A 13015-nucleotide genomic window follows, 5' to 3' on the forward strand; every position below is an offset into this window, starting at 1 on the left:
CCAAGTGCGAAGAGAACTGTCTGCCTTGGGGATGTACAGCTGGCGTAGGTTTAAAATAGAGGCAACTGACGAAGTTTAGTGTGGTCTGCAAAGACCGGCTTTCCGTTGTAGTGCTAAAGAAGGAGAAGAACATAATATATTAAGTTTGCAACGAAGGTTGTAACCAATTAAGACGAACTAAAAATTCGGCATATAGACTCAATGTTAAAAAAGGGAGTCCGCTATTGCTATCAGTGGCATTAAAACAAAAATAGGATATTTAATGGAATAAAACGAATAATGACTTCCAACATTGTTAAAATACAATCTGATCACCTGATCCTGACTGATAAAAAAATTTAAGTTTTTAATGTAAATATTTTTTCTCGCCATAAAAATTGGCTTCTGACAAATAAATGATATTCAGGTATCGTGTTTATAAAAAATGCAAAAATATAAAAAGCCGAACACTTCCAGATCTCCGGAAGAGAAGAAATTCTGAATTAAAAAACCCACAATGACATTACTTTAAAATAAAAAAAAGTATAAACAAAATAGTATGAATATTTTGAATAATTGCGAAAATTTTAGAGCACTTTAAATGAAAATTTAAAGAAAAGTTAAGTTCTGTATTTTTATTAACATCTTTTTATGAACTCTTATATATTTTATGACTCTGCATAACATCCAAAAATGTTCCATGTCAGTTTTTAATTAATTAATATTTTTTTTTTTAATTCAATCTACTATTTTTCTTGGTTCTAATTTTTTTATTTCCTCACTTCTTCTTACAGAGTAACCCGTATGCACTTAAAGAGGGCAACGCTGGCTCTGACATGTCTGCTTGGACCTCAGCTAGCCTGCAGCCCACCACCGGTTATTATTCATACGATCCCATTGCCGCTTATGGGTAAGTAATCAAAATCATTTATCTGCAATTATTAAGTTTCTAAAAAAAAAAACAGAAAAAAAACACAAAAAATATTATCAGCGCGCTACTTATTTATAAATAAGTATGTATGTAAGTGTAACAACAGAAAAAAGAAATAAATCTTAAGCACTTGAACGTAAACTCGATGACTTATGAGGTGTTGACAATATGTTGCCCGGTCTTTATGCTCATAAGTGGCTTATCAGTGAGCAGGCGACTTTCTTCTCATGACCTCACTCGCTGTGGTTGTGGCGTGTGTCAGCTAACGGTTGTTATAAGTAGAACACGCTATGCACGTGATTTATTACTTACTTGCTGCCCATAAAGAAATTTCGGTTTTTGTTAGCGTCAATGCCGCCAAGCTTTAATCAAGCGAGAAATTACCAACTTTTGTTCAATTTAATGCAAGAATTAAATATTAAATTTCTGCAAGGATTTGTTTTTCAAATGAAATGAATTTCATTATATGTATACATTTTAAGCGCTTAAATGCTGATAAAATTAAAGACAGATAACTCAGCCGATCACGACGCTGGAGATTTTCTATTTGCCCGCAAGCCGCAGTCGGCTGCTGCGTCCACTTTGAGAGTGCGACGGCTTGTCTGCGGTTGTGTGCCACAAAAATGGTGAAGAACACACGCGCATACTATAAAAACAGTAACAGCAACAACAACAACAACAGCAACTTTGTCTATGAACCCAGCTAAATCCCTCGCGTACATTTGTTGTCTGTGGCAGTTCAACAAGTGGTGCAACTGTATTTGTCGCTTACGTCGCTTCAATGTCCTGCCGCCCTTATCGACCACATCGCACGATTTCGTCTCCTTTCGTTGCCAATAATGTTTTCATTTTCCGTTCTGGCTATTACAGTTACTTCTATTTTTATTACGCTTGTTTGGCTATTGGTTATTTGTGTTTGTAGTTGTTGTTGTTTTCCAAATGCGACACTTAAAATTATCGAAAGATTTAAATTCGTTGTGCGTTCAGCCGTGGCTGAAAAGCTTTTACTGTGGCCAGCTGTCACTTTCAAGGATTTTCGCTATGAATTTTCACGCTGAAGCTGCTAAAGCTCAGACGCTTTGGAAACTTTTTCCGCATTTCGGTTTTGTTGTTTAAAAAATTAATTCGTGGGTTTAAAGATTTAGCGGATTTGTATTGGGAAGCTAGCATTTTAGAATTAAGTGTTAGGGAAATACCAATTAAATAAACTTTTTCGGAGCTTAAATCAAGCTTAAGCCTTGCTCTGGTTTGGTTTATTACATAGAAATACGTTTTTGCATTAAATTGTAGGGTTTATTTAGCATAGTTGGAATTTTTTGATCTATGTGAAATATGCAACGTTTTGTTCGGTTCATATACCACTCTCAAAGAAACCTTCGCTCTTAGTGGCAAAAAAATCGGATAGGATTTTCATAAAATTCTCTTGAGATAAATTTTTCAAAAGTGATTCGTCATAAGCAGGGGTATACATGTAGTAAGCATTTGGTGACTGTTTCAGACTATAAGGTGGGTGCGTACCCAACCCAGCTTCCGGAACTGCTGGCTAATTACTATCGACGTGTGTAGCCTGGCGTTATTCTGATGAAACAAAATGCCTCTCCTATTGGGCAAAGCTGTCCACTTCTGTGTTATCGTTTCCTTCAGACGGTTAATTTGTTGACAGTAGTGGTCCGAATTAAGAATTAAGAAGATCTTATAGCAAATGTTTCTTTACAAATCGCAGCAGAAACACAGCAAAATCAATACTGGCTTGGAAGCCAAGGTTTAAAGTCTACTAAACTCGATGATTTAAATTGTTTTTTCGATTTCAGGACTAAATACACTACTTCCAGCCACTTTTCTATGCTTTTGCTCCGTTTTCGCTAACTCTCGAGCGCTTATTCAACCTGATTTCTATAGCCATCTATTGGAAGAAAATGGATTTATATTTAAAATCCGAGCGTGGTCTGGTTACGTAGACCTTGCTGTTGCAGGAACGAACTTGAGTATTTCGCAGACTGTTCTGAACTTTTAGACAAGATGTGCGGTTAGTCTTGTAGGCTAATGAGCCACGCATAGTTCCGTTACAAAATCCCTGAGGAGTCGTCATCTCTTAAGATGCCTGCGCTTGACGCCAATTTTAACAGACTCTTTGGCCTCACTAACGATACCTCTTTCAGCGTCTTATATTGTGTTCTCAAATGCTTAAAGCATAGTTTGGCCAATGCGAGACAAGTGCATAAGAGGTGCTCTAATGTACGCCTGCCTTGGTCTTGACACTTCTTGAAGTCTTCTCGATTTGTCAGTGGCATTCTGCAATGTTGTGCCGCCATCAAGCTGTGATAAGCTGGTACTCCAAGCATGTACAGTACCTTTCGAATCAGTACTTAACTTAGTCCCTTTAGATATGATTTTTTCAGCTTTGTTCCCAGGTAGATCGTTCCATCGCATTTTGCATTTTCTTGACATGCTAAGATTTGATACTTTAGATAAAATGTATATAATGAGGAGTTCAACATTTGACAGCTCGTTGGAGCTCCGTTTGACATATTTTTCTTCTCGACTTAGCTACGGTGTCGAGTTTGAGATGAAATACTCACAAGCGTCATCAGTAAATTATGACTTTAGAAGGGTATTGGTCTCAGAAGCTGACATGAACAAAAGCTGAAAACATCTAAAAACTGCCAGTTATTGCTGAGCATATTCGTATTGGCGAGCAATTCTCAGTTGATGATTCCAACTATGGTATTTTTTTTGAGAATAAAAGCTAATTAAGTCTTTAATGTCTGGTATATAATGTCTGGTAAAGCGGATAGTACAGTCTGGAGTAAAAAGAGAGTGGAAATTGATTGGAATTTCGCGATCTTCATTTGACGAACTTTTTGTCATATTAAAAATTGTAAAATTTTTTAAAGTCAAGTGATATGGTGTTGCAAAGTGCAGGCAACTGCTATAAAAATATGCTAGCATGAGTTAAAACAAGACTTTGAAATGATGTTTCGGCAAGGTAACGACCTATGAAGGCATTGTTATTTTAAAGTTGTCTTCATACATGTATGAAATAGTTATTATTTCGCTATGGGCTTATGATCTGAAGCTGCTAGAGAAGATTAAACTTGAAATAAATCGTTTACGAAAATATTTTCATAAAAAATCGAACGTCTTCGGAACTTTCCGCGGTCCTTTATAAAGTGTACGAAAAAATTTCTCCTCCTCCGTCGCCATTGCGTTTGTTATAAACGAAGTACAATGATAGATACAGTCTTGTCAGAAAATCATTACGTGACCGCACGATCCACTGATCTCATCAGTATGCTTATATATAGTTAACTTTCGATCAATAAGTACGATAATCCTTCTTAAGTAAATCCATTTACAGTTTAATGGATCGCTTGCCAACTGCAATGGATCTGCGCATTATTTCAAACGCTAATGAGATAATGAGTTTGGACACAAGCGAACCGAAACATGCTTACTAAAAATATTTATTATAAGCCCAATAATGGCAATATCTTCATTTTGCACATAGTCCGCACGTATTATTAGAAACGAATGCTTATCGATTAAATGCGCCTACAGATATGGCATCAAAGCGCTTTTAGATAATACCGCCAATAACACTAATACATATCAGCGTTGATTAGGTAAGCTAAACTGCAACGCCATTCCGAAACCATATTCAAGTCAAGTCAATTACTGTACCAAGGTGTCTCCGGTGCAGATAACGAAATTACTCAACTAAAAGCTAAAGTTAGCGTATCGCGCTCATGCGCTGCCATGGCGGTGGCGTTGCTATTGGGAGGAAGTGGTGTTTGAGGCGGTGGCGAAGGCTATGTCTGCAATGACAGTATTGCTGGCTCAATCAACATTCCAACTGACAATTAGTTGCTCATATTTCATATAGTTGTTGTTGTTGTTGCTTGTCTTCTAAATTTCAAAGTTTGCGATGTGTGTTTGTGTGGGGCTGTCTAGTGGAGCGTTGTTTACAGCATTGACGTTATCGTGGCGATTGTTGATATGCTTGGTGTTTTGTTGTTATTATTATTGTTGTTTTTATTATTGTTGTTTTGTTGTGCGATTGACGCTTTGGCAATATTTACAAATTGCACACTCGATAGCGCTTTGAGGCGCAGCCGACACTTAATTGCCGCCACTCGACTTGAGTAAATCAAGCAAGTATTTATTTACGTATGATTAGTTATTTACATGTGCATACGAGTATACGTATGTATCTACCTTTTTATATAATTCGATTTGCTATAATTGACCGTTATAAGTTAGTAAGTTAGCACTCGAATTTGCTAAATCATTTAAATATCTGCTTTGAAGGCGATGAAGGTTGGTGGGAAAGACATTAAGCAGATTGTAATCTGATTAAGCTGGAGTTTTTTATTGAAGAAAAAAAAACAATAACAACAACAAAAGGAAAAAACGTTAGCTTCGGTTGTGTCACAACTTCAATACCCCTCACATGTGTATTTCGTATGGAATAAAAGGATATATAAAGATCTTTAAATTGATTTACAGCGTTCAGTTTGTATGGCAGCTATATGCTATAGTAGCCTGATCCGAACAATTTCTTCGGGAAATGTAGAGTTGCCTTGGGTAATAGTTCACGTCAAATTTCGTGAAGATATCTCGTCAAAGAAAAAAGTTTTCCATACAAGAACTGGATTCTGATCGTTCAGTTTGTATGACAGCTATATGCTATAGTACTCCGATCCGAACAATTTACTCAGAGATTATAGCGTTGCCTTAAGAAATAATCCATGGCGAATTTCATGACTATATGTGGTTAAACAAAAAAGTTTTCCATACATGAACTAGATTTTGATCGGTCAGTTTGTATGGCAGCTATATGCTATGTGGCTCCGATATCGGCAATTCTGACAAATGAACAGTTTCTTGAGGAGAACTGGATATGTGGAGAATTTCAAATCGATATCTCAAAAACTAAGAGAGTAGGTGGCTTATACACAAACACATACAGACAGACGTATATAGCTAAATCCACTCATCACGTCATCCTGATAAGATATGTGTAGTATATTAATGGTTTAATTAAAAATATATAAAAATAATTTTTTCTGAACATAAAATTAAAAATCTTTCAATTATCACATATATTGAAAACATTTAACCAAATTTTTTTTTTCTTTCAGTTACGGTTCCAGTTACGACTTGGCGGCACGCCGCAAAAACGCCACACGTGAGTCCACAGCCACACTCAAGGCTTGGCTCAGTGAGCACAAGAAGAATCCCTACCCCACCAAAGGTGAGAAGATAATGTTGGCCATCATTACGAAAATGACGCTGACACAGGTCTCTACATGGTTCGCGAATGCTCGCAGACGTCTGAAGAAGGAGAATAAAATGACTTGGGAACCAAAGAATAAGACCGACGACGATGATGAAGCAATGTTGTCGGACGATGAGAAGGAAAAAGATGCTGCCGATGATGTTGATAAGCTGAGCAGCAGCGGTGTAGGTGCTGCCGACGTCGTGGGGGGCGTTTACGGTGGTGCAGCTATGAGTGGCAGTGACTTGCGAAAAGGTGAGTTAGACAACTAAATTATTAAATGTTTGTTGTGTGGTATATTTAAACAGCATTGTTTTGGTAGCTAAGCAAAATCACTATCCGCTAATCTTAAGTTGTTAAAATTAACTTAATTTCATTTAAGCCTTCACGAGTTGTCAGTGTGAGTTTCCTGTTAAGTGCCACACTGCCCTGTGTCAACTACAGGCACGCTATTTGGCTATTGTTATTGCTTTCTTTTGAGAGAGCTCTAATTCGTTGTTTGGCACTTTGGCATCGTTTATGGTTACACTTGGTTTCTTAAGGTCGTTTCCTTTTGTCTTAAGCACTTAAGCAGCACAAAGCGATGACCGTTTTACTTTTGGTCCATCGCGTGAGGGTTGTTGACATTTTGTTGCACTGAAAATGAGGGTGGTACGAAAAATATTTGATAAAGACAATTTAGAGATTCCTTTAAGAGAAATAATATTTGATAAAAATAATAAATCTTCTAATATTTTTTTTTTAAGAGAAATAATAATACCGTTATAAGGATGTTTGAAAGGCATAAACATATAAACATTGGATTCCCTGGGTAAAAAACGTTTTTTTTTTTCAAAAATTTTTTGTCATTTTACTATAATTTTTTATTGCATAAACATAAGTTACTAACAAAGAAATTCTCATATTTTGGAAAAAAATATTGTAAACCCGGCCATTGCGACGCCATTTCCGGTGAATCCTATGAAAAGGATGTGCCCGCGTTGGCAGGATAACTCCTTACAGGATCATCTAAAGTAAAAAAATACGTACTTTAGTTAAAACCTTAACTTAGAACTCGAACAAAGGGGGAACAGACTGAAAATTGGATTTTTGGCAGGCATTAAAAATGAAATTTTCGAAACATTTTTTTTTTAATAATTGTAATCGAAAAAAAACTTTCGTCCAAGTTTTTAAGAATTGTATCTCAAAGACATAAGTAAAATGTCATGAAGATCGGTTGAGTAGTTCTCGAGAAATCTTGCCAACCGACTTCAAAAGCAAAGATTCTAGAAAGACGTGTTTAAAGGCGACGCACTTAGCCTGGCTAGCCTCGAGCGCACAAGTTTCCAAGGCTGTATCTCTGAAACTATTACTCAGATCGACTTGAAAACTTTGTACAATATTCTAGAGAGGTTGTAGAATTTAATAAGACAATAAAAGAAATCGATTTTTTGAAAACCATAAACCCAGGTAACCCCTTAATGAAGAAAAGTAGCTGAAGTAACAATTTTTATTTCTTCTCTAATCACATTCCATCGTGTTATTCAGTTTTAATCTTACTAAACAAAGGACTTGTAGTTTTAGCTCATTCCCAAAGCCGTCTTGAATGATTATGTATGGTGGAGTTACAGCTCGAAGTCTTCATCGTATGCTTGTCAGAATAATGTATGAAAAACCTAAGGTCTAAGGTATCCCATTGCTTTACTCTATAAAGGTTCAGTAAGACCAGAAACTCATATTTGGGTCTCGTTTATATTTCCAAATTGTGGACTCCATTATAAAACCATATCTTTAGTTGATAGTAAACACTAAAGCTGGAATTAAAATAAGTCCATCTTAAGGTTCTAGATGTCTAAATTAAATATGGTCTACAGGATCTTAGGAAAGCCTAAAAGTCGCTGTAAAGACTTAAAAGCAAGAAAGCTGTCTAACTTGCTATTATTACTGCGACTTGACTACTTTCACCCAAAATGTATCAATTTTCCAATCAAAAACAGTTAAGATATAAGTAACTAAAGGCAAAATTACTCTTTAAGCTTTCCAATCCTATATCCGTTTACATATACTCTGCTTATTTTCCGAACCACCCTTATAAAAGACACATTGTAACGAAACCCTCCGAAATATTGCTTGCCAAAATCACTGCTTGCTCCAACAAAGCGCAACAAAGCGTTTACGAGCGCAAGCATTGCCAACATTGGGGTTGGCTTTTTGGCTGGCGGCTCATTCACTTTAAGTGATATTTATGTGGCGCGACATTACACATTCCCCCTTTTGTCTGCTGCCACTACCTCTTACACTCGCTAACTGCCACTTGTGGGCTGTTGTTGTTTTCCATGCATTCACACATACTTCTGTTGTTGTTATTACTAGCTTTATCACTGACATTGACTATGATACAACTGAGCTGCCCCAACGGCTGGTCGACGTCGGCCGGAAATGGCTGGCATATGGCTGCCATTAAGTTAAGGGCTGCTCGGTGGGCTGTGCAACAACGCCTTTAAGTGGCCTCGCTGACTGAATTCTGCGACTTTTACCAAATTAAGTTAACTTCAAGACAAGACAAGATAACAGCGAGTAGAGCAAACACGAGTGTACGGCTTGTGGAATTACTGCATAAAGGACGGTAGGAGAGGGGTGGGCGGCTTCAAAGTAACGGAAGATGAAATATTTTGTAGTTGAAAGTTGTGGCATTGCGAGGGTTGAGCGCTTCAACGCCCACAAATGGTAGCGGAAAGCGAGGTTAGCAACTTTTTTGGGAAATAGGAAGGTTCGACAAAGCTTTTGTTTTTGTTGTTATCTTTACTTAACCGTTTTGTACAATTCATTGTTGTGTTTGCGCGTCTTAGCAGAGATTTCCGCACTCAATTCGCAAACAAATTGAAATTAAATTAATTTGCATATCACCCTCCCCCTCTCTCTTTTGCAGATGACCCTGTAGTGAAATCTGAGTTATTGGGGAAAGAGGACAAAATGGATGGTTGCACAATGGATGAACCGAAATTCGGTGATATACCCTCCTTACGCAACATGAGTGGCATCTACAATTCACCATATGGACAACACCCCAGCTATCATCCCTACCAACAACAACAAGCAACGGCTTACTACCAACAACAGCAACAACAGCAGCATGCAGTTAGTATGACATATGGCACGCCAAGCCAAATCAACGCAGGGGATGAGTATAATGTGTCAAAAAACCTGCTGCGTGCGGCGGACTGTGGTATACCGCTCCCAGCGAGCAAACCCAAGATCTGGAGTTTGGCAGACACGGTCGCTTGCAAGACACCGCCACCTCCGCCGCCGCCGACGCTGGCCTCACTGCCACCACCTATACAAATGAACACATATCAGCAGCAGCAGCAACTACAGCAACAACAACAACAGCAGCAGCAATCATTGCTGCAGAGCCGGGCGCAATACTACCAACAAATGCCGACGCACTTGCAACAGCTCAGCCAACTGAATCCACACAACAGCAGCAACATACAGCCAGCACACAACAACAACAGCAGCAGCAGCAACAGCAACAGCAACAATTCGACATCGCTGAGTATGATGAACGGCTACGTCGGCGCATTGCCTTATTCGCGCATACCTACGGCGTACGCAGCAGCAACTGGCAGCAGCAACAACAACAACAACAACAGCAGCAGCGTTCAATTTCTCAATTTGAGCTCCAGCAGCAACAACAGCAGCAATGGCAACGGCAGCAGCCACCACAACGGCAGTATTGGCAGTGGCAGCAGCAACAGCGCTTCGACGCCACCTGCCATGACGCAAGGGCCACCGCTGCTGACAGCGCAACAATATCACCAGCTGCAACAGCAACAACAGCAGCAACAGCGCTTGGGTTTCAACGAAATACAGCCGGATACGCCGCCACAAACGCCACCCAACATGAAATTGGTGAGCGGCGGCGGTGGCATTGCCTTGAATCAGCTGGCGCGCAGCGGTTTAATTGCGACGCCCACTAGCGTCGCGGCTGGTATGTGCTACAACGGTGGTAACGGTATCGGTGTGTCGCAAGGAGCATACGGCACGGCGATGGGGACGAGTGTGGGTATCAATTACGCATTGGCCGCGGCACGTGCTGAGGGCTGAGTGGGGACAGTTGGAGGTAATGACTCAATCAGTCGCTAAATCAAATCGGGTCATCCCTGGCATGTGCGCAACAACAAAAGCAGGCAATAAATTGTGAAAATATGATTGAATTGAAATTGTTGTGGCAAAACGCGCAGCGCTTTTGACGGTGGACGGCGAACAGCGGAAGTAAGTCACGCTAGTTTTTTAATTACTTTTCCTTGTACATCTGCGTCGTATCTACATATGTTTGTATATACACCACATAACCGCTAATCGCAGCAATGCCTGCCGTCACAATTTAAACGCGCTAATTATTTTGCAATAAAAACGTAATTCGAGTAAGCGGCAATAAAAAGTGTTTATTGCAATTCGCGTGCGTGGAAAAAAGGTCGCCTGCCGGCTGCGTAATTCAACACGCGCGCATGCGCAGTTAAACAAAAAATAAATAAAAAAAAAACGTAAAAAGTAGTTGAAAACAGTAAAAGTAATAACTGAAGACTTAAGGCACGAACTCGCCGCAGCAAATACGTGAAAATATGGAGAGGGTGGTCGCCACAAATTACCTGTGCTGTTGCAGTTGTTATTGTACAATTAATAGCGCTTTATTAAAACAACAATAAAAGCGAGTTAAGGCATACGCACATCCCATTAGTCACACCAACGGCAGGTTAACGACTCTTCGCACACAGTAGCAGCCACAACTAGGCAGCAAGCTAGCTAGCAGCTGCAACAATAACACTATCGGTAATAAGCGCGAAGGTGTTGTAAAAATAGCAATTAAGCCTTGATAAAATTGCTTGTAAAACTTATAAATTAAGATTAAAAGCACATTAAAAAATGGCAATTAAAAAGTGCTAAAAATAAACGCATGTGTAGATATGTGGCATTAATTCGCTGTTGGCGAAAATGCGGCAACTATGGGGTGGTTCGTAAACATGTTTGCAACTAAAAAAAAAATATTAATATCAAAGCTATCAGAAAAATAGAAAAACGTTGACTTTGGTTGCGCGGATGCTATAATACTCTACACAAATGAAAAAGTTTCCTTACAAGCAGTTGATTTTAATCGGTTGGTTTGTATGGCAGCTATATGCTATAGTCAGCCGATGTGAACAATGTTTTTGGAGATTGAATCTTTTTTTTGAGAAAAAATTCGTGTTAAATTTGGTGCAGATATCTTATCAAATAAAAGAGTTTGCCATATATAAATTTTATTTTGCATGTTCAGTTTGTATGGCAGCTATATGATATAGTGGTCCGATTTAAAATCTTTTTTCAATTATTATGGTGTTGGCTCAGAAACTGATCCATGATAAGTTTCGTGAAGATATCTTGTCAAATAAAAAAGTTTTCCATACTACTACTAGATTTTTAACGTTCAGTTTGTATGACAGCTATATGCTATAGAGACTCGATTTGACAATTTTATTCGGAGATTATATCTCAGCTTTGGTAAACAACTCTCGTCGAGTTTCGTGAAGATATATTATTAAATAAACTAGTTTGCCATACATAAGCTTGATTTTGAACCTTCAGTTTATATGACACCTATAGGATATAGTGATCCGATAGAAAAAATTTCTTCAGATATTATTAAGATATCTTAGAAAATAAACCATGCCAAATTTTGTGAATATATCTCTTCAAATAAAAAAGTTTTCCGTACAAAATCTTGATTTTGAACCTTCAGTTTATATGGCAGCTATACGCTAAAGTACTCGGATCTACACATTTTTTACGGATATTGTTGCTTTGATCTAGGGAATAGTCCGGGTTAAATTTTGTGAAGGTACCTTGGCAAATAAAAAGCTTTCCTATACAAAGATTTGATTTTCTTTGTACAATTTGATTGGCAGTTATACGCTATAGTACATTTTGTATGACAGCTATACGCTATAGTTATCCGATATCGTCAGTTTCGTCCGATAAGCAGCCTCTTGGTGATAAAAGAACGTGTACAAAATGGCAGATCGATATCTCAAAAACTGGAAGATTAGTTCGCTTAGATTTGTTTTATTTTATTTATCGTTTTCGAAAATTTTTGTATACTTTTAGCTTATAAATTAAGCTTTAAAATTTCAAAAAACTAAAAAGCCTTTTTAGTAGCATTTAAATTTAAAAATATGTAGCCTTAATGGAGATGTGCAAGAGTTTGAAAATATGTTTTTATATAAGTAAGTTTGCATTTCTCATTTTTTATTTTTTTTTTTAATTTCTTTATTACTATTTTATTTCATTTTATTTTATTTTATTTTATTTTATTTTATTTTATTTTATTTTATTTTATTCTATTTTATTTTGTTTTATTTTATGTTTTTTTATTCATTTTATTTCTTATTATTTTTTTATTTTATTTTATTTTATTTTACTTTATTTATTTTATTTTATTTTATTTATTTTATTTATTTTATTTATTTTATTTATTTTATTTATTTTATTTTATTTTATTTATTTTATTTTATTTATTTATTTATATTATTTTATTTTATTTTATTTTATTTTATTTTATTTTAATTTATTTTATTTTATTTTATTTTATTTTATTTTAATTTATTTTATTTTATTTTATTTTATTTTATTATTATTTTTTATTATTTTATTTCTATTATATTTCTATTATTTATTTTAACACACAAAATTCTTTTTATTATATATTTTACTTATGTTTCATATGTTTTTATGCGTTAACGATAACTCCTTTCAATGTCTCAATAGTTTCAAATTAAAAAATTAGATAAATAAAAAAAATTTTAAATTAA

General features: G+C 36.7%; 1 protein-coding gene across 1 annotated transcript in view; it reads left to right on the plus strand.

Annotated features, from left to right (window-relative positions):
• Positions 1-11285, plus strand: part of LOC105233945 (homeobox protein caupolican) — a 43651-nt gene extending 32366 nt beyond the window's left edge. The window contains exons 3-5 of the mRNA XM_049459412.1: positions 774-889; positions 6052-6443; positions 9097-11285. Of these exons, the coding sequence (XP_049315369.1) occupies positions 774-889; positions 6052-6443; positions 9097-10274 (1686 nt within the window). The 3' untranslated portion in view covers positions 10275-11285. The remainder of the gene's footprint in view (positions 1-773; positions 890-6051; positions 6444-9096) is intronic.
• The last annotated feature ends 1730 nt before the right edge of the window (positions 11286-13015 follow it).

Source organism: Bactrocera dorsalis, chromosome 5, assembly GCF_023373825.1.
Source record: "Bactrocera dorsalis isolate Fly_Bdor chromosome 5, ASM2337382v1, whole genome shotgun sequence".
NCBI lineage: Eukaryota > Metazoa > Arthropoda > Insecta > Diptera > Tephritidae > Bactrocera > Bactrocera dorsalis.